The sequence below is a fragment of the Acartia tonsa genome, chromosome 5 (genome assembly GCF_053477335.1).
Source record: "Acartia tonsa isolate MP-2025a chromosome 5, ASM5347733v1, whole genome shotgun sequence".
Lineage (NCBI taxonomy): Eukaryota > Metazoa > Arthropoda > Copepoda > Calanoida > Acartiidae > Acartia > Acartia tonsa.
This window is the reverse complement of record NC_137264.1, coordinates 48,751,485-48,773,892: the sequence shown is the minus strand read 5'-3', so window position 1 is coordinate 48,773,892 and position 22,408 is coordinate 48,751,485. Positions and strand designations below refer to the sequence as shown.

At 33.2% G+C, this 22,408-nt stretch overlaps 2 protein-coding genes across 2 annotated transcripts in view; one reads left to right on the top strand and one right to left on the bottom strand.

Moving 5' to 3' along the window:
• The window catches only part of LOC145319703 (formin-like protein), a 101,885-nt gene extending 90,546 nt beyond the window's left edge, over positions 1-11,339 (top strand). Inside the window, exons 28-31 of the mRNA XM_080162002.1 lie at positions 2,228-2,310; positions 2,909-2,982; positions 9,469-9,738; positions 10,298-11,339. Coding sequence (XP_080018128.1) covers positions 2,228-2,310; positions 2,909-2,966 — 141 coding nt within the window. The 3' untranslated portion in view covers positions 2,967-2,982; positions 9,469-9,738; positions 10,298-11,339. The remainder of the gene's footprint in view (positions 1-2,227; positions 2,311-2,908; positions 2,983-9,468; positions 9,739-10,297) is intronic.
• A 3,523-nt stretch (positions 11,340-14,862) lies between these two features.
• mRpS29 (mitochondrial ribosomal protein S29) overlaps positions 14,863-22,408 on the bottom strand; it is a 38,678-nt gene continuing 31,132 nt past the window's right edge. The window contains exons 14-18 of the mRNA XM_080161999.1: positions 20,139-20,180; positions 18,938-18,998; positions 17,531-17,584; positions 15,286-15,356; positions 14,863-14,977 (exon numbers count right to left, since the gene is read on the bottom strand). Of these exons, the coding sequence (XP_080018125.1) occupies positions 14,906-14,977; positions 15,286-15,356; positions 17,531-17,584; positions 18,938-18,998; positions 20,139-20,180 (300 nt within the window). The 3' untranslated portion in view covers positions 14,863-14,905. The remainder of the gene's footprint in view (positions 14,978-15,285; positions 15,357-17,530; positions 17,585-18,937; positions 18,999-20,138; positions 20,181-22,408) is intronic.

Genomic DNA, 22,408 nt, shown 5'->3' with positions numbered 1-22,408 from the left:
CCACGAAGTGGGCATACTTTTGAAAATCACGTTTTTTCAGTTTTTCCCCTTAAAGGAGGGGAAGGAGTCGTTTTAGAGACTTCAAGCATCTCTTTGATGTTGAACAACTTTTTGAGGCAGACATTTCTTTATTTATGTTTCATTCGCCTCCGGCTGACCGTTTAACCGTTATTTGCCGCCGAAGGCGTGATTTTTGGCGATTTTTGCCGTTTCCGAGGTTTTAATGGACATTTAGGAGGGGAAAGAGTTGTCCAATCAAGTTGATGATGAAGTACATTTTTGTAGGCAATTGCATTGGCTAAATTTCATGTGAAGTAAAATTTTTTGTACCTCCAACCGGTTTTGCTCCAGCTGAATCGATTTACAGATACCCCCTAAAAACCGGAAAAAACCGGTTTTTCATAAAATTCACGGCCGGTTTTAGCCGGATCCGGCTCAAATTTTGCATGGAGTCATCCTTCGATATTCCCAACAGTTGATACTTGACTCAGCAAGATCCCAGAAAAGTGTGGTATATCTAGGGGGGGGGTGTATAAAATCTTAATATCAGAAGGGTTAATTTAATTTTTTTTTGAGGGGGGGGGTAATTGACTTGTGGGGGAATACTTACTCTCCACCTACATTTAGGAGAAGGGGGGAATTTTTCTGCTACAATACCCCAGTAAAAAATAACTGAAAGGGAAGTGGGTAAGAAGGGGAGAAAAATTGGGAAGGTGGTTGAGGGAAAATTGTCGCCTAGAATTGTTTGTCAAAATCATATTCTCTTTTATCCTGACTTCACTACGTTTAAGGAAATTGAATTCTTAAATCACTCTAATTGTCGCTATTTTTAGAAAAGACTATTAAAATTTGAAATCCTATGTCAAGGCTACAAAATGAATAAAATGAAAATACTTACTAGAAAAGTATTAAATTATTTAAATATTGTTTTACAAAATTAGAAAATTTTTCCTAATATTTCATTTATAAAAAACGTCATCGTTATAAAACATTTTGTGAAGCCCAGCTTCTCTATAATTAAGTTTATCATGCAAGTTATCATTTACTGTTGAATTTTAGAAATTTCGCAGCAATGTTTTTTGATTGATTGACTATGTCTGCCAAAAAAATTATTACAGGCGGGAAATTGCGTATGCTGTTGTCACGCCGCCGTTTTTTTATTAAAGTTGTCAAAACTTGGTGTAATTATTGACTCAACCAAAAAGATTATACTCAATTATCTCCCAAACTGAGGGAGTAGCATCAAAAATATAATTGTTGGTATGTCGCGCGTGTTACGAGACGCCGCCATTAATCCACCCCCCCCCCCTCCCCTTTTAAATTGTGTATTTATGTTTGATTTAAGCGAGAAATAGTAGTATCTCATGCCTCTTTAATAAAATAAAACGGCGTCATCCTCTTAGAATTTTTTACTCAAATTTTCAAAATTGTAAAAATAAATTCGAAGAGGCTATTACCAATAAAACAAGACTTTGCTTAACTTTGTAACTAAATCCAATACTGTAGGGGGCTTCGGGTTCTGGATCTCTCCACTCACCTTAAAACATACTCCGCGTCCTAATTGCGGTGTAAAGCGTCCATTCGCTCTATAGATAACCAACTCTTTGATTGCACGAATTTTGTCCTAAAAGTCCTAACTGCATGGTAATGAGTTGCTCCTGTTTTGGGCCAAGGCATTTTCTCTACTATAACTATTTAGGTAGCGCAGCTGACGTAACTGCAGTAGGAACCATTTTAACGTCTTAAGTTATGACGCGGTGTTAAGTTGAGAATCGAACTTATCACCTCTCCTACAATGAGCGGATGCTCTACGTGTTTAGCCACGGTCGCAGGTTTAACACAATACATACAATACATTATATAAAACTAGCGACTACGCCCCCTGAGGCCTCTAGGGGCACTTGAGAAGGAGGGAGTCGAATTTGATAACCCAATTTCTTATTTTAGATTTTAAAAATAATTTGGGGGGGGGAGAAATTTTTTTTTTTTTTGGGGGGGGTATATTTCATGTTTTGGGGGGTTTGGGTGTGTCCCATCCCCCAAGAAAATAGTTATAAACCTTCCCGGGACCTATAAGGAGAACCCGATCGGTTCAGCGGTTAGCGAGATCCTTCGGTACAAACAGACACACAAACAAATAGACATCCTGTTACTTTAGTATAAAGGATTAATCATTAATATAAAATTTATTTATAAAATAAAATATAATTAAAATTATTTTGCCCAGGATGGAACTTTGGAGCAAATAATAATGGGAATCAAGTCTGAGCCCTACAGAACCAACGATGCTATGAGAAGATCTGTAAGAAGGTAACAAAATATTTGCAACCATCTAGCGGCAAATCAAAGTACTAAAATATTTTATTTGCAACCATCTAGTGGGAAAACAAAGTACTAAAATGTACTATTATGTAAGAGCCATGAAGTCTTTAGTGTTTAGTATTTAAGACCATTTTAACTTTTGTAATTATTAATTTCTCCAAATTCAAGGAAACTTGATATTTGCCCTGGGTAGGTTTTAGTTTATTTTGGGATTAGAGCAATTAAAATCCTGGCAATTATTTATGATTTGTAAAAATCAAATCATAATTATTTATCTTGTTTAAATAGAACAGAAATTATCTCTAAAATCTAAAACAACTAATATCTTTTTACTTTCTTAACGACCCCCCCCCCCCCCGTACCTACAAAAAATTGTTTACTAAATTCGTTTTTGTTGTTGACAGGTACCTCTAGCAAAAAAATATCAAACTAAATTCTTATTTTGGCATCCATCCAGCGAAAAAATTTAACTTTACTCTTAGTTTTTAACCCTCTAGCGGATAAAAATTTTACTAAATATCATTTTGATGTTATCCCTTTAGCAGATAAACTATTTACTAAATTTTTGTTGTTGTTATCCCTCTAGCGGAAGGCGGAGAACTAAAGACAAGCTGGATACATTAATGTCCAGAGAATTGCTTTAGCTAAAGTTCTTTCACGGCAAGTGATAAAAGGTACCAACAACATTTCACCCGTTTACAATTGTTCTTTTTTTTAATGAAAATTAAAACAGGGTGGTTGTTCGGGAACAACTTTAAACATCCGATGAAGCTAAAATTAATATATAAAAGATGCTAGATTTCTGGGGCATAGTCCCTTTCATGGCAATTTTCACAGTAGCTTTTCTCCTTTTTCTAGCCCCTGCAGGGGGCTCTAGCCCTGCGGGGCAATCACCTAACCTAACCTAAAATAACCTACAAAAAGCTACTGTAAAAATACAACGAATTGCCTCTTAAGAGGCGTTGCCACGAAAGGGACTATACCCGATATCTGAATCAAATCTATAATGGGTGAAATGCTGTTGTAGCCTAATTGTACGTTTACATTGTATTGTGTTAAACTGTATTGTCATATTATAGTTTTAGTATTCTTGTATTAAAGTAAATCTTTTCCAGTATTGATTCGAAACCGATTAACATCTGGTGGATTAGAACCGGTTCTCAGCTATACTGAAAAATTATGATTAGCATCGTATTATATCCAGTTTTCTAAGAATATAGGAAATGTACAATCATAGGATTAAAACCAGTTTTTTAAGCCTGTACTTTTGGCCTCTCGGCACTAAAATAACTATTTTTTATCTTATAATTGTTCATGTGATAACCGCTGAAAGATGTTTATAATACGATGCAAAAAATAACTATTCTATATTTAGAACCAATGCCTCATATTTGAATCTATAATTCGTCGACCTTAAGTTTTCATTTACTGAAGTGGATCTAATCTAAATCATTTTCACTAAACATTATATTTATGTTTTATTTTTAGCATAATATTGCAGCTTCACTATTTTGAATTTATTTTTTTTAAAGCGAAGCTATTCTATAATTAGGGTCGGTCTTTCCGTAACGGTTAGCTCTTTTTATTAATTTAGACATGTTAGAATTGTCCTATTGATTTCAACCTTTGCATGAAGATTTCTATTACAATTAGGAACGATTTAGGAAGCAACTCTATAATCAAATTTTTATATGATCTAATTAATATAATGTATTAATTCCTAGGACAACAAGGTACAATATTATAAGTGAGAAATCTCTATAATTAAATCCTAAAATGAAGGTATGTGCTTCTAGTGTATCCTGTAATTACGCAATTTTGCAACAAATTTATGTACAATTTTGATTTGACTTACAAATTGATGCTCTACAAGAGATATTGTTCGTTTGTCCTTCCTTCTGATTTTAGAGCTTTGCTTTTATGGATGTTGTCATCCTTTTTTTTTATTATTTTGTACACTAGTGCACAAGTTTGAATTTAAAACAAGTTCAAATGATATTCAAATGAATCTTGGAGCTGAGGTCGACCTCTCTTTTTTTAGGTCTACCTTAACAAGTCGGTACAAAAACCAACAAAAATTCAGAATTCTCAAATGTCTAAAGTCATAAGTAATCTGGATAATTAGGCACTTTAAAATTTATTTTCAAAGGGGCTGATACGAGGGAAGGTACTAAGCACTCTAAAAGTGAGTCACCGCCCATATTGTAATTATTTACTTTATTAACTTTTACGGATTTATTTATTTTCATAAGAGAGTGAGTGTGGAAAGGGTGACTTATAGCAGGGTTTGCAGGAAAAGTCCAGGGCAGATTAAACCACATGTTTTTTTCCGGTTTTAAACATCAACAAAAATCCATAGCAAGAGTTTACCTAGAAGAAAAAAATGCTGTTTTCGCCTCCAAAAAGGGCCTAAATTACTACTTTTCTTAAGAAACTTCTTATTTTTTCTTAAAATGCCTGTACACAGCATTAAAAAATTAGAATTTACAACAAAAAAGGCTTATTTTTAGAAAGCAACATTTTTATTTGAAAAATGTATTTAGGTATGAGAGAGGCAATACTGAGCTGAGAGGATTTCTTGGTAGTACAGATACTCTAAAATTCTCTTGAATTAATGAACGATAGTACCTAAAAAATTGAGGCATAGAATAAGAATTCAGAAACTAACAAATACTTTTAGCTTAAATTAGGAACAGTGATCTTTTGACTCCCTTAATAATTTAACATTAATGTAGATAAGATAATTTAATAATTTAAGAGGCAATTCTAAATTTTATACTACCGTTCATTCATTCAAGAGAATTGTAGAGTATCTGTACTACCAAGAAGTCCTCTCAGCTCACTACTGCCTCTCTCATACATACATACGAAAGATTGGGTCAATACGTTGACATTTACGGAGATTATTTTTAAAAAAAATACCTTTTTTTCAAAAGTCCGGCCTTTTCCCGGATTAAACCAATGAAATCCGGACTTTTGCTTGTCCGCGGATTAAACCGACAAAAATCCCGAATTTTGCCAACCCAGACTTATAGGGATTCTAAGCATTTTTTTTAAAGATAAAAAAATGAAGATAACAAAAAGCCCTGCTATTGTTTTCTTTTTTTAGTAGCGAGGCTACTCTATAATTTGAAATGTCCATCTGTCCGTAAGAGACACATTGGTGAAAGATAGACAGCTAGATTTTTAGTAAAGATTCCTATGACATATGCCCATCTAATCTATACTTTGTTTTGTCCATCTGTCTGTTTTTTTGGGTTGCCAGATCGATTCCTAGATTTTTAGGTTTTCGTGATTTTCTCGATTCCTATTCAGGATTAGCAACTGAAATTATCAGGGATTGAATAATATTTGCTCATTTTCTACATATTTCAATCGAATTTCATTAAGATTTGCCTATTAATTGCAATGCTAGATCGATTCCTAGATTTTTTATTTTTCGTGATTTTAAAGGTTGCGTGATTTTACAGGTTTCGTTATTTCCCTATTTTATCAAGTTTAATGTTTATTGTATGACACTGCTCTAAAGTAATTTTTTCCCGATATCCACTTAAAATTTTTTTTGCTTCGCTACTTATGGATGTTGTCATCCTTGTTAAATGATAAAAGTATTTTTACATAATAAGATGCATGAATCGTTTTGTAATATTTATTTTAAATTAGTTCTTGCTTAAATTTTATTATTATTATTTTAATTTATCCTTATTTAATTATTGTATAGAATTAATTTTATTTATTTAATTATACCAAGACATTTTATAAATTTTAAATTTTTTTATAAATGGGGCTGGGGGCGTTTCTCACCATATAATGGTCAAAATTGCCTATGTTATCAAATTGCCATAAAAGTTGTCTTTATATGTAATCAGGTAAAAAGGGAATGTGATTCTGACAAACAATTCTAAAGGAAAATTTCCCCACAACCCCCTTCCCCCTTTCCTCCCCTTCTTACCCACCACTCTTCAGTTATATAAAAAGATATACCTCCAGCTTACTTTCAAAGGTTTTGTGATTTTTTTGGTAGAATTGTTAGAATAGCTAGGCAGGATATGTAATAGCTGAAACCTGCTCATATTGTCGTATTGTTATGATTCATATGATCACATGGAAAATATTGAATATAATGGCAAGAAATGCCCCACTCCTTCCCCACTTAATTTTGCAAACGTCTGGTGAAACAATAGGCTTGCTTACAAAATATTTAGTTTAATCTAGGGTTGGGCCGGATATCCGACCATTTTCGATATCCGGCCTTTTACCGGATATTGAAACTATCCGGATAACGGATATCCGGCTGATTTTTACTGCCGGACATCTGGTTATCCGGCCGGACATCCGATAATTTGCCGTATATCGAGCGTTGGCCAGATATCCGACCGGATACCGGATATCCGGTATCCGGCCAAAAAAGTATCCGGCCCAACCCTAGTTTAATCCCTCTTATTTATAGGAGGACATCAATTCAATTTATATACCCACCACTACATCTAAAGATATAATTTCTAAATCAGCCAATAGGATAACAGTGGCGGTACATTCCTGACATCTCATTGGATGAAATTTTGTACAGATTTTTTTCGCATAATGACTCAGCTACAAATAGTCGCTTTTCTTAAGATAACGCTTTTCTTGTGTAAATTATATCGTGTAAAGATTTATTTTTATGTACAGGGTGAAGCACATGCCAAAACATATGATACGTTAGCTATGAATAGTTGAATTCCTTAGGATAAAGTTAGCTTTCTAGAAATTATATCCTCGCTTTTAAAACTTGAATTCAATTAAATTAACAAAGGTGTTTGTCTTCTAGAGAATTACTTTTTAAGTTTGACGAACTTTTGTGTCATATGGTCCATCTAAATATATTATGTCTATTAGCATTTATACTCCCCCCCCCCCCCCTCCTGCACCAACATTTTGGGATGGGGTTAAATAACTGTATTTCCTTATCCTAATGACAGTGTGCCGACTCTCGATTGGGTCTTTGAAAATCAACCAATGGTGTCGGTAATCTTAACACAGCCAAGGAGTAGAAAACTAGGGTTGGTCTTTTTTGGCCGGATACCGGATATCCGACTGATGTCTTATGCCGGATATCTGACCAACGTTCGATATCCGGCAAAGATAATCAGCATTAAAAATCAGTAAGATATCCGGTATACGGATAGTTTCAATATCCGATATCCGGCCGTATATTGACAATGGCCAGATTTCCGGCCCAACCCTACAGAAACAATTTGCTAGCAGACAAAAAAGGTCATTGAAAAAGTGGAGGAGGCAGTTATCTGTATATACATCTATACTATATATCTGTTGTCAGAGCAACAAAAAATGTTTGTAGTATTATCATTTAGTCGATGGAAGGATTTTAACTAAATGGTATATAACATATTTTAATATTGAATATCAATATTCAGTTTTTAAAATGTGAGTAAAAACCTTACATTACAATTCTGATGTGTATGTGTGTCTGTCAGTAATGGAAATCATATTTAAGATATTTTCAAGTCATTTTGAGGTATAAAACTAGGAAAGGAAGAAAGATTGCTTAAACATATGCTGCAAAAAGACAGGGGTAGGTTTCTGGTAAAATCCGTAAAGGTGTGTGTTTTAAGGCTTAAAAATAGTAGTAGAACGATAATATTCACTAAATATTTCTTATTGAAAAGAACTATAGACAAAAAAAATTTTAAGTTAACAATTTTTTTTGTCGTTATACTACTGTTTTTTTACTTATAACACATAACCTTTACGTATTTCACCAGAAACCTACCCCTCTCTTAGAGACAAGCGATTTTGTATTTAGGACAACTTACTAGAACTAAAATTGTTTTTTATTGTCAATATTTATTTAATTGTTAGAAAAAATTTAGGCACTATTGAACTTAGTTAATCTTGTTATATTTGTTATTTTTTTTGTTAAATTTTTAAATTTGCTGACATGTTTATTGTTTACAAAGAACAATTATAAAACTGTATAGCACTCTAGTAGATAGAAAGAAGGTAGCATTTCTCATTTAGCATGTCAAAATTAACAATGTAATCAAAAAATACTTAATTTTTGGGATGATTTAAATAAAACGAAGTAGTGGGTTTCGTCATATTTTCACAGTAGCCTTTCTCCTATTTCTAGCCCCTGTGGGGGGCTCGAACCCTGCGGGGCAATCATTAACATTTATCTAACCTAATCTAATCAAAAGCCACTGTATAGAAAATACGACGAAACCCGCTACTTCGTTTTATTTCCATGACTCTTTTCGTAAATTGGTTGGTTTTTTGGGGAGGGGGGGGGGGGGAATACTTTAAGTATTAGAGCCTTAATGAATTTGGGTAGAATACAATTTGGAAGTTAAGACGAAAATGCTGCTTTTTCTTTTAATTAAGCACCATGTCTTGTGATAAAATGTATTTGTAAAAAAAATATTTTATTATCATTCTATTAATTTTGTCTAGTATTAAAAAAAATATTCATTCTCACATAAACGTCCCCTTAAATAGTGGATGTAAATATTCTTTTTTTCTCCCCGAGGTAGTCATTTTTTCCCTGGTATCAATTTTTTCCCTGGTATCATTTTTTTCCCTGGGCATGGGAAAAAACGTGAGAAAAAATATGTTAGTATAAAGAAATGTTCTATCGGTTTCAAACCTTTTCCTTTCGATAGATCTTCCCAATTTTGGGAAAAACTGTCTGACCGATTTTTGAAATTCAATCTGTGAAAAAAGATATTCCAGTTTGAATTTTTTGTTTTGAAAAAAAAATTTTAAACTTAAATTGACCAATAATTCAAAGATTTTTCTATCTAATTTGGAAGATTTTTTTTGTTTTAAATTTTAAAGTTTACATCGGGGAAAAAAATGAAAATTAAAAACCAAAATTAAACCACATTTAGCATAAAAATGAGTTTTTGTTTAAATGAGAATGATAGTTTTTTGTTTAGGAATACCCCATTTTTATCAAAATACGATAGATCATAAGCGGTGATTTTATTTAATTGGAATTTTAGTTTCATTATAAATATTTTCACCATATCTTCTCCATTTAAACTTAGACAAGCAATTTTACTTAAATTGATCAATTTCACTAAAAATGTGTCTTAAATGTTACTTTGGTATTAATTTTGAAATAATATGTATATTTAATTTTAGGAATGTTGACCGAATGACTTCAAGGCCATTTGATGAAGATTTGTGACAAAGCCTTTCTGCTGACCAGGCAGCACCAGGAGCTGTAGTACAGGGAGGAGATGTAGGATCTGGAGCCCGACACCACCACCAGTCTAATCATAACCAACTTAGTCTTGTTGTTAACTTTTCTAGAGAGCGATAGAGTTTCTTTAAAAATGTAAAATTTTAACCAATAGTCTTTTTAATTGAAAAGCTTTGAATATAGAATGCCAAATATGCAACAAAAAAAAGGTGTATATTGCTATTTTTCAATAGAAAAGTGCTTGAAAATTTTTGATAAAATTTTACCATCCTTTTGCGACTGATTTTTTTAAAATTAGCGCAGCAACTAAATATTTTAGGGTATAGTCCCTTTTCGTGGCAACGCACCTTAAAGGGCGATTCTTTGTATTTTTCACAGTAGCTTTTTTCCTATTTCTAGCCCCAGCGGGGCCAATTGCCTAACCCTGTGGGGCAATCACCTAACCCAATATAACCTAACCTAAAATGACACTTTTCCTGTTTGTCTATCCAATCCATGCTTTTTGCTGTGCTTAGCTACTTAAGGATGTTTTCCCCTAGTCGTAGTATTAATAGATCCACTTGGTTTAACGTGTCTTATTGCGTTACTTCTGGACAGAATTATTCTTGCTGATCAAAAAATATTGTTTGTCCTGGTCTTTTAAATAGAGCTTTTGAAGTTAAATTAAACATAAACATTTATAAGATCATCTTCTTTTTGATAAGTTAATATCCGACTGACTGTCAAGCACTTAAAACTATTGAAAACTTGCACTAATAATATACATAGAACATAATTACAACGAGAAGAAAAACTAGTTCCTAATTGTGATAAAAAAAAAATTAAAGACTCGGCAGCCGCTTATTAGCCACAGTCTTAACAGTAAATATCCTATAGCCTACCTTCTTCTTGAAATGGCGCAATTCATCCATTCATTAAAAATTATTATTATCTATAGTGCAGACTTGTTGCTAAGTTGCGGATGCTGACCCCTTTTATCTTACTAAAGATCTGATTTTGAATTTTTTAAAATGTAAATAAAAATATCTTGCCTTGATCTAGGGAAGGGTAAATGGAGGTAAATTTCACCCCCCCCCCTCCCCCTCTTTGTAGAACAGAATTGTTAGAGCTGGAGGGAGTACTGGTTTATCTTCTATTTACCTTTCCCTGCCTGGAACTCAATCCTCTCATTCTCAAATTTGTGATCCATGTTTGTTAAACAGACCTCTATAGTAGATACTAGATGATAGTCCTTTTTACAATTTTTATAATTTTTAATATCAAATATTATAAATATACTTCCTGATATACCTAATAATATTAACAGTCATGTAGTTTTTTTTTTTATATCCTTATTATTATTATTACTATTTGAAAGCTTTTTAGGAAAGCTTCATTTTATACATATTTATATTATTGTAATACATGAAAATTATTGTAAAAAAGTCCCCGATTATTATTAAGTATTTTATTGTACAAAGCAAAGCCCTATAATTTCTTATGAAAATCTGTAAATATATTTTGACAATCAATGTTTCATTTCTACTCCAGAATAAAAAATTTCAGCTGGCCATTTGGAATAAGCATCATTTTGGCGCCATTTATTGCGCGGGTTCGCGCCAATGCGGCATTTTAACAATCAATCAATCAACGATTTTTCCCAATGTGTTGCTTATTTTAAAAAGTAAGTTACATAATTACAAACCAGTTTTTTTTCAACACAAAATTATCAAAATTGCTTAAAATTCCCAAATTTACTTTATTATTATTGTTGTACAACTTGAAAATTTTCACTCTATACCGTAGAGTTTAATAAAGATTTATAAATTGAGATACTTTTTTTACGTTAACATTACCTCGTAAGGGCGGAATTCTTCTTCGATTTAAGTGATCATCTAGAGAATCCAGAGCATCATCCGCATGTAATGAGATGCGATACTCAAACACCCAAGGTTAAGTAACATCCATCAGACAACCAACCTCTGATTGCACGACCTTTGTCTGAGAAGTCCTAACTGCATGGTAATGAGTTGCGCCCGTTTATGGGCCAAGGCATTCCCTGTATGTCGCGCACTTGACATAGTAGCAGTATTAACTATTTTTAATGTCTTTAGTGTCGTGGTGTCGGCCCTAGATTCGATCCTATGACCTCCTCGGCGACGAGTGTTTGCGCTCAGGGAGTAAGGGAGGGGACAATGGATCGAATATTCAATTTTTAGGAGTCTCAGACTTTGGGGACTGGCTTAAAGGGAATGTGCAAGAATTTAGCAGTTTCTGACTGAGTTTGGGGACTTGCGCATAGAATGCCGCTACTCGTTATGTATGTTTTGAATATTGCAGACGGGGAGAAGGGACAAGGGAAGTGGGGGGGAAGGGAAATAAACACTCGTTGTGTTAGTTTGGAATGTAGCAGACGGGGAGAAGGGAGGTGGGGGCAAGGGAAATAAACAGAATAAAAAGGGGCAGTCATATTCTTGCTAGCAGCTGGCTGGATCCAATAATCTTTTAATATAAAATCACACCAAAAAACCTCAATATATTTCATCAAAAACAAGTTGTGATTTCACTTTACATGACGCTATGGAAATCTATTATTCAATTAACAATCCCTTTATAATTTCCTACAAATTTATTGGATTAAACTGGATTTCATGCCCTTTCTTTGATAACTCTTATATTGAATTAATTGCCCATTGTCCCCTCCCTTACTCCCTAGTTTGCGCTACGTGTTGAGCCACGACCGCCTTAAGTAGGACGACGTAAATGAGAATAGCAAAGAAATAGGGTGTTGTCATACACATTTTTATCTATCTTAATTTTACTTTTGTGTCACAGCAGTTTGAACTCGAAACAATTGATGATATATTATATTTTTTATCTATAATACAAAGTAGCTTGATGTCTGACCGTCTGTCTGTCCCTTAAGATCTCGGGAACCACTGAACCGATCGGATTCTACTCTTCAGGGTATGTACCTATTGGTCCTGTGGTGGTTTTAAGCTATTTTCTCGGGGGGTGGGACAACCCCAACCCCCCCAAAAACAAAAAAAATCCCCCTCATTTTTTTTTTTTTTTTTTTTTTTTTTGTAGGTAAGAAATATCCTTGGTCCTTTGTAGGAGATTTCCTTTGTGGAAGATTTCCATTGTGGAATATTTCCTTTGTAGAAGATTTCCTTGGCCCTTCTTATTATTTTTTTTTACAAATTTCACCTTACACTTTTTTACCATCTCTTGGGGCAAAGCCCCTAGAGGCCAGAGGCGAAGCCGCTAGTATATTATATTTTCTTATGGTAAAACCTATTTTTAGTAGCGAAGCTACTCTATAATTCACTTTGTCTGTTCTTCAGTCCGTAACGCTATGGGGGAAATGAGATTTACTCAGCTCCTATAAAAGATAGAATGCTGAAATTTTTTACAACATTCACAATCAACTAAAATATCAATGGTCCGCTTTTTAGCAGGTTTTAGGCTATTTTTTTTATTTTCCACATTTTCCCCCATATCTTTGGCGTTTATGATCCGATTTTCAAAATGTTTTCAGTTAAAGATATCAAAATTAAATTTCCCGTCGTTTGAAGAAAAAACAATGACTGTCAGACTGCCTTTTTGCAGGTTTTTGGCTATTTTTATATTTTTTACATTTTTCTCCATATCTTTGGTGTTTTTTAACTGATTTTCAAAAATTTTTCAATTAAAGATATCAAAATTAAATTTCCCGTCGTTTGAAGAAATCAACAATGACGGTCGAATTGCAGGTTTATGGCTATTTTTATATTTTTTTACATTTTGTGCTTTGCTACTTATGGATGTTGTCATCCTTGTTTAAATTGATAATTCAATAATAATCCTAGTATAATCATCAAAAAAGCTGGAAGGTGCTTAGAATCACTTGCTCTCGTTCGTGCATACACCCCTTACAGGAGAAAATGAAAGGGGCTCATGGTCATTATTTTGTCGTGAAATTAATTCAGAAACAAATCACGAAACCTACACGTAATTTCAGCTGTCTTTGGAGGCCAACACTTTTTTTTGACGACCCCAATTATCATTTTATATTTATTTCGCTTTTTGGCTATACCTTGTGTCTTGGATTATGCCGAAATTTTTAACTTTTAAACAGTCACAAAAAAATAATATTTTTATCATAAAAAAAATTAAAATGCATATGAGAATGGCTTGATTGAGGTGTTCTGTATATTTTGTAAATTAGAAATGGATATTAAGTTTTTTTGTGTCATTTAAGATCTCTTTTAAACCAAGACTAGCGCTGGTGATTTCTTTTCTTTACAGGAAAAATGCATGATCTTAGAAAACTGACTGGCCTTGTATGTTCAAGTTAAAACCTGCATATTGCTGTTGATTTTTTTGTTGCTAAAAGATAAAATTTTGTTTATTTTTTGTGAAGTGACATTTAAAAGGGGGGGGGGGGGGATTTGTGGCAACTCGAAACATGACCAGCAATTTTTTGTCCCAAGGTTTGGTAACTTCTATAAAAAAAGGTGGCGGCTTATACGTGTTTTGCAATTTATAGTCGCATATATTACCATACAAACTAAATAAATATATTAAAATAACAATAAAAAGATTAAGCTAAACAATTTAGTACCTACTTTACTTTCATTTAAACTTAATATTATCTAAAATATTTAAAATTTTTACAGTTACATGTCAAATGTAATAAAAGTAATCATTTCTGACATAAATATCGAATATATGGATTTAATATTAATTAGGGCTATTTAATGACATCACAAGAACATGTAAGCCCATCTGTTTAGCTTATATTTTAAAACAGCTTCGCTTTTGTTAGACTTCACCGCCCTTCTTTGTAATAACAAGGATGACAACATCCATAAAAGCGAAGCTCTGAAACGGTAGAGTGTAAATAGGCAAAATATAAATGTTTTGAAAAAATTATACGTATATTGGTTACAAAACCTCTCAAATGCAGAAAACTGTTTTAAGACATACTTACATTTTTAGGACTTAATAGAGATGCTTAGCTTGTAATATTGTACCCTGTTGTAATATGAATCAGTACTCCAAAAATCAGATCAATCGGATTATTATGTCACATAAAAATTTGTTTAAAAAGTTATAAATCAACATGTTTAAACTGCACGTACGGATATTCTGGTAACAATTATAGAGTTACTACTACAGGAATTATCATGCAAAGTTTGAAATCGATTAGACAATTCTAACGAAAAAACTAACTGGAACGGACGGGCCGACACTAATTATAGAAAAGCTTCGCTTTAAAAAATTCTTGAATTCTTGTCAACTAAAAAGTTAAAAGACAGCAAGACAAGGCTTTATGAAGAAGCTTTGCATCCAACAGAAATGAATAAACATTTTCACAATCTAAATTTATTGAAACAAATTAGATGTATAACATTAGTACATGGATGAGAAAGTAAAGAAATCATTTGGTATTCTTCCAGTTACAAAGTGAAGCTCTTGTCTCCTAATTTTTTTTTTATCATCATTCAATATAAAAAAAACACAGTGCTCATAAAAGTAGTGCATCACGCCCGTTTACTGAGGAAGGGAGGGGACAAAAAAAATTAAAACTATATAACTATAAACTTTTGGTATTCTTGTTGTATTTGTTCGGTTAGTTCTAAACTGCTAGCGCCCAAACCGATCAACCAATAATTTTAATCTTCAGTAGATTTTTTTTATAAAAAATTATAAGGGATGTATAATGAATATTAATTTGAACGTTTTTATAAATATCAAATGTTTGTTTTTTTAATGTATGTATGATGATTCCTGTTATGATCTCCACACTCCGGACGGATATATCCTTTCTCCAAATAATAATCCACAGCACTGTCCATCTCATCTAAAAGGGAGAAGTAATTTGTGCTTGTATAGAGTACAATCCTTGAATTAGCTTCAGTCGATCGAAAGCGATTATTAAGTCTAACTGTTCTTAATATTGACAAAATGCATAGTACAATTAAACGCATATTTGAAAGTTCGAGGGTGTCGGAGCCGTTTAATTTTGATGCGGCTCCGGCTCCTACCTTAAAATTAATATATCAATTTTTTTTCATTATTGAATTTGATAAAATAAAACAATAATATAAAATATTTTGCTTTTATTTGATTAAAGCTATATAAAAGTAGAAGGATGTGTGTCTATTTGTTAAGTAACAATAGTTTTTCAGTTTATTATATGGAAATAGACCGTTGCCAAATTATAATATTACTTTAAAAAATCATTTTTAGCTAATCCGGAGCCGGAGCCGTTTTTAACGAAAAATACGGCTCCGGATCCGGCTCCACCAAAAATGTTGCTGCTCCCGGCTCCGGAACCCTGTTTGAAACAATTAGACTTAATCATCGATTTCGATTTTACGCAATACAAGCACAAAATACTTCTCCCTTTATTAATATTCTATATTTTTTAGGTACAGTATTTCAGAAGATTTTTTCATTAATAAAATTATTGTAATGTTTGTATTAGTTTTTAAAATTATCACTATATTTCTTATGCAGATCTACCCAGTTTTAATATACCCTAATTTGACCTCCGGTAATTAACAAACAAAATAAACTTCTCCCCTACACTCTATTATCGATTTATTTTAAAGTTGAGGGGATTAGGGGGGTTGCGTTCGACTCTCCAATTTGGGACACCGCTATAAAAAGATTTCCATCAATAAAGAACGTTTGTCATTTTTATTTTATTTGGTGGTGTACATCATTATATCGTACAATAAAGAGAGGGGTAGGTTTCTGGTAGAATCCGTAAAGGTGTTTTAAGGCTTAAAAATAGTAGTAGAACGATAATATTCACTAAATATGTGTATTTCTTACTGAAAAGAACTATAGACAAAATTTAAAAGAAAGTTAACATAAATTTTTATCGTTTTACTACTGTTTTTAACTTATAACACATAACATTTACGGATTTTACCAGAAACCTACCCCTTTCTTTCTTGAAATTCCCAATAAGCTTAATTTAACAAGGATGACAACATCCATAAAAGCGAAGCACTGAAACGGGAGGACAAACGGACATTAACATTTGTATAGTGTTAGAACTTAATTATAATAATATAAATTTATAAGAGTCAAAGCAAAATTGTAAGTAAAGGGGGGAGGCGAAAGTGACACTTTTTGAAACCAAAACTAAAAGTAAACAAAGGAACTCAACTAAAAAAAGAGTTACAGGTCTGAGATTTTGCGTGGCAGTTGCTTTATAGGGGTAAAATATGGAACAGCGATGAAACGGCGGCGCAACCGCCAAAAACCGCCGTTTCCCGCCGAATTTTTTTTTGCCTTTTTTCGGCGGTTTTCGGCGGTTGCGACGCCGTTTCTTTACAGTTCCATATTGTACCCCTAAAAAGCAACTGCCATGCAAAATGTCAGACCTGTAACTCTTTTTTTAGTTGAGTTCCTTTAACTTTTACTTTTGGTTTCAAAAAGTGTCACTTTCGCCCCCTCCCTTTGTTGTAAAACTGCTTGATACAGGATAATTTTTATGGACATTTTTATGGCTTGATTATAGAGTTGCTTCGCTTATTACATTATACTTTGTTGTCCCAGGAATCAATATACCAAAAATCAGATCAATCGGATGATTTGATCACATAAAAATTTGTTGTTAAAAAAGTAAAAAAATCAACATGTTTAAAATGGACGTACGGACATTTTGGTAATGATTATAGAGTTGCTACGCTTTCTAAATCGTACCTAACTACTAAAGGAATCACCATGCAAAATTTGAAATCGATAGGACAATTCTAACATGCCTAAATTAACGGAAAAAGCTATCCGTTACGGACGGACGTACGGACGGACCGACCCTAATTATAGAAAAGCTTCGCTTTTAAAAATATATATAAAGATGGCTGACACCGAATTAAAGGCATTTATCTGCAAACTTTAATATTTCTTACGGTTGAGGAGTGCCAATATATCCTGAGGGTGGCTGGGGTTACTGCTTGCTATAAAATATCGTCTTAGCAAACCAGCGGCTAACAGGCAGCTTAGGGAGAATGTTTATACCTTGCGAGTATTTGTCAACAGCTACTGGGTAGAACGGGTTCATCACCGACCAACCTACAATTTTAATTAGCAATGTATATCGGATTCTACTCTTTAGGATATATACCTATTGGTCCTGTGGTGGTTTTAAGCTATTTTCTTGGGGGGGGTGGGACACCCCAGACCCCCACAAAAACAAAAAATCCCCCCCTATTTTTTTGTTTATAAGGGAAGTTAGTTCACATAAAACTACTGGCAGCACCAGTAGTACTTAACTTTTTTAAAAAAAAATTTTAATTGCCTCTTGGGGCACAGCCCCTAGAGGCTAGGGGCGAGGCCGCTAGTAGAAATATAAAGGAAGCATAAACTTAAAAATTTTTGTTGAAGATTCTTCAGCTCTCATAGATTAATATCATTTTCTTTTACATTAATCTGTTAGATGTAATCAAATATTAGATCCAGGTAAAGCCAACAAGCGAAATAAATCTAAAATATAGAGGGGGCAGATAAAAAGGTCGTCATGAATAATAAGCGTTGACCACCAAAATTGCTAATAATCGCGAGACCTTTAAAAGTATTCTTTTTAAAAGCGAAGCTTTTCTATAATTAAGGTCGGTCCGTCCGTCAAGTTCTAAAAATGTAAGTATATCCTTTAAACAGTATCATGTTCTGTATCTAACAGCTTTGTAATAAATTTAGTACAATTTTGATAAAAAGGGGGGAGGCGGATGTGCCACTTTTTGAAACCAAAAAAAAACGTGCATGATCTCAGCCCATAAAAGAGTTATGACTCTAAAATTCTGCACAGCAGTTGCTTTTGGAGAACAATATGGAACTGTGAAAAACGGTGGCGGAACCGCCGCCCCCGCCGAAAACCGCCGAAAACCGCCGTTTCCCGCCAAATTTTTTTGCCTTTTTTTCGCCAAATTAGACAGTTCTCAATCATCTGAGATTAACTTTTTTTCTCATAAAAATTTCCCTTATATTTTCACGTGACACTTGTAATATTTCAAACATGTCAATATTAAAAAAAATTGCAAGTGCAAAATCTTACAAGTGTCAAGTGAAAATATTTGCGAAATTTTTATAAAGATTATCTCAGATGATAAAAATTGTCTATAATGGTGAGAAAAGGCAAAAAACCCGTTTCTTCACAGTTCCATATTGTTCACCACAAAAGCAACTGCTGTGCAGAATTTTAGAGCTGTAACTCTTTTGTGGGCTGAGATCATGCACGTTTTACTTTAGGTTTCAAAAAGTAGCACATCCGCCTACCCCCTTTTGTATTTATATTCTGACACACTACAAGAGTTAATGTTATGTTGTCCTATCGTTTCATAGCTTTAGCTTTGTTTTTATGGATGTTGTCATCCTAGTTTGATATTAATTGGGTTGGTACAGATGTATGAAATTGCATATATTGGTTACCTCTTTCTCCTAGGAGAGCAAAGGGAAGGTGAGATCTTGTATCTGGAACCATGTGTTGAGCCTTAAAAAATCACGTAACTTGGGCAAATTTTATTCCAAGATGTACAGGTGGGTGGATAGGAACCAGTTCTCATCCAAACTACATATGTCTATCATCGTATTATATCCAGCTTTCTACGAATATAAAAATGTACAATATAAGTTTTTTAGTCCGTGCCTTCAACACCTTGGGGCTAAAAAAATCTTATAATTGTACATTCTATATTCGTGGAAAGCTGTTTATAATACGATGCGAGAAATAAATATTCTTTAACATTGAAGGAAGGGTGAAATTTAAAAAAAAAATTAGTATTGTGGTAATATTTAAAAGACGTAAAAAAGACAAATACGAATTATGAGATCACGAAAAAAATGCGTGATATTTCTATAATTTTAAAAAACAATAGGTACAATACGTAGGTACGTTTTAATTCCTGTTCTAAGTAAATGCGTTGTTAAAAGTTATAAACAGAATTTTTCATTATTCCTATTGTATTAACAAGTAAGGAAAAGTTTTTAAGCTATTCTAAATCTATTTTTTACAGGTAATTAATAAATCCTACGTAAACAAACACTTATTTTTTTAAACAGTATGTAAGGATGTTTGTCTGTTTGTGTATCTCTGTGTACTAAAGGACCTCGCTAACTGCTGAAGCGATCGGGTTCTCCTTAACAGGGTAGCTTCTCATAGGTCCCGGGAAGGTTTATACCTATTTTCTTAAAATCAAAAATTATGAGGGGGCAGCCCCCCCCCCCACCAAAATATTTTTTTACTTTTTCTTTTAAAATCTAAAATAAGAAATTGGGTTATCAAATTCGACTCCCACCCTCCTCAAGTGCCCTTAGACGCCTCTAGGGACGTAGCCGCTAGTAATCCATATATAGTAGCGCATCCGCCCATCCGGGAGGTCATAGGTTCGAATCTCGGCCGGACACTATGTCATAACCAAAGAAATTAAAAATTATTCCTACTGCTGCTATGCCAGATGCACGACATAGATAGTCAAGAGTAGAGGAAATGCCTTGGCCCATAAACAGGACATGTACAATGTACATTGACTTATCAGACAAAGGTCATGAAACTATCCCTTTGAAACATAATTTTTACAATTATGCAGGGTAAAAAGTAACTAGTAGCTGCGCTACTTCTATAACATCTTACCAGTTCTCTGTATTTCTTGATTCCAGGTGTTACTTTTCTCATCTAAAATAAAAATATGTCCATTAATAGAATGTAACCATTTATTCCAAATAATGATAAACAAAATTACCCCATCTCTAGTTGAAATTAATTCAAGTTTGAATACTACTAGTTGAGAACCAATCAATCAAAATTAAATAAAAGTACCCAAAGTTTTTCTGCCAACGAATATGTTGATGTTGTAAAACATTGGGTACCAGTGTAATTTACAATCCAATGTCCCCTCACTCATTGAAAAAAAACTAGAATGATAACTAGTGATGGCAATCCGTCGAAATTTTGGGCCGGATTCGGATTCTTAAAGAATCCGTCAAAAAAAAGTGGCGGATTCCTTGCGGATTCCGGATTCTAGCAATATTTTAAAAGGATTTAATTTTTTTTTTAAATTAAGTGCTACATAAGTCCTAAATATCAATGTTTTTGGTGTTCTCTATAATTCACTTCCGAGAATCGAACCAGATTTTAAAAGATTTTATATATAATGATGAAAATCTTTGCCTTCACAGAGGAGAAGTTGAAAGATAAAACTCAAGACGCTAATTTTAGCCTACCAAATAAGAATCCGGAATCCGCTATTAAAAAACGGTTTCCGGATCCGGATTCGGATTCCAAAATTGGCCAAAAATTGGGCGGATTCCGGATCCGTATTGCCAACCCTAATGATAACATCCATAAGTAGCGAAACAATCATGATTGGACAGACGGGCATATTCAGTTGTAGATAAGTTGATCACTTCAGTGACGTCATAAAAAAATCTTTAAATCAAAATCTGGTACAAATCCGATCATTATTAAAAATAGCCATTCCCATATAAACAACCCCTTAAATAGTGGATGTAAATACTCATTTATTTCCCTGGTATCTCATTTATATCCCTGGTATGATTTTAGAAGATTTTTAATTTTTTTTGGAAGATTTTAGAAATTTTATTAATTACTAAAAGAAAGAAAAATTATACCAGGGAAATAAATGAAATTTAAAAACCAAAATTAAACCACATTTTACTAGCATAAAAATGAGTTTTTGTTTAAATGAGAATGATATTCCTGTCCAGTTTTTTGTTTAGGAATGAATATTTCTTACCCGAGGGAATAAATGATGGACCAAAATTAAACCACATTTTACTAGCATAAAAATGAGTTTTTGTTTAAATGAGAATGATATTCCTGTCCAGTTTTTTGTTTAGGAATGAATATTTCTTACCCGAGGGAATAAATGATGGACCGACATTCACATTTCCCCAAATCGTTTCTAACAGACAGACGAACATTTTGTATATAAGAGTAGCTTCATTATTTAAAATACTAAAATTACAGTCATTCGTAAAAGTAATTAAAATCTTAAATCAATTAACTGAGACACTAAGTCCTTTAAGAGAAAATTGAAGATATTTTAATTAAAAAACAATTTAGCTTTCATATTAATTTCTATGTAATATCTCCAAATTGATTTTAAGTGGAGATTAAGAACAATGACAGTAAAATGTACATTATTAACAGCGAAGCTTTTCTATAATTAGGGTCGGTCCGTCCGTCCGGAACGGATAGCTTTTTTCGTTAATGTAGGCATGTCAGAATTTCCTATCGATTTCAAACTTTGCAAGGTGGTTCCTGTAGTAGTTAGGTAGGATTTAGAAAGCACAGCAACTCTATAATCACTACCAGAATATCGGTACGTCCATTTTAAACATTTTGATTTTTTTTTACTTTTATAACAACAAAATTTTATGTGATATAATTATCCAAATGATCTGATTTTTGGTATACTGATTCCTGGGACAACAAAGTACAATGTTGTAAGCGAAGCAACTCTATAATCAAATCAGGTCCTAAAAATGTAAGTATGTTCATAAACATTATCCTGTATCAAGCTGTTTTTCAACAAATTTACTTACAATTTTGCTTAGACTCTTATAATTTTTATTATGGCTATTCAGTTCTGACACTATACAAGTGTTAATGTCCGTTTGTCCTACAGTTTCAGAGCTTCGCTTTTATGGATGTTCAAAGGTAGAATTTTAATAAGGGGGGGGGGGGGGGAGTTCTGACACATTTGCGTAAACCTGGTGTATAGGCTTTATCTTTGAACTGAGAGGATAGGTTATTAGGGATAAAATCATTCTTATATGATGAATTTCCCCCAGATTTAAGATTTTTTGGATAGGCCTCCAGGTTCCGGAGCTCCAGGCCTCCAGATGGTCTCTGTACAGGTAAAAATGAAAAAAAAATTT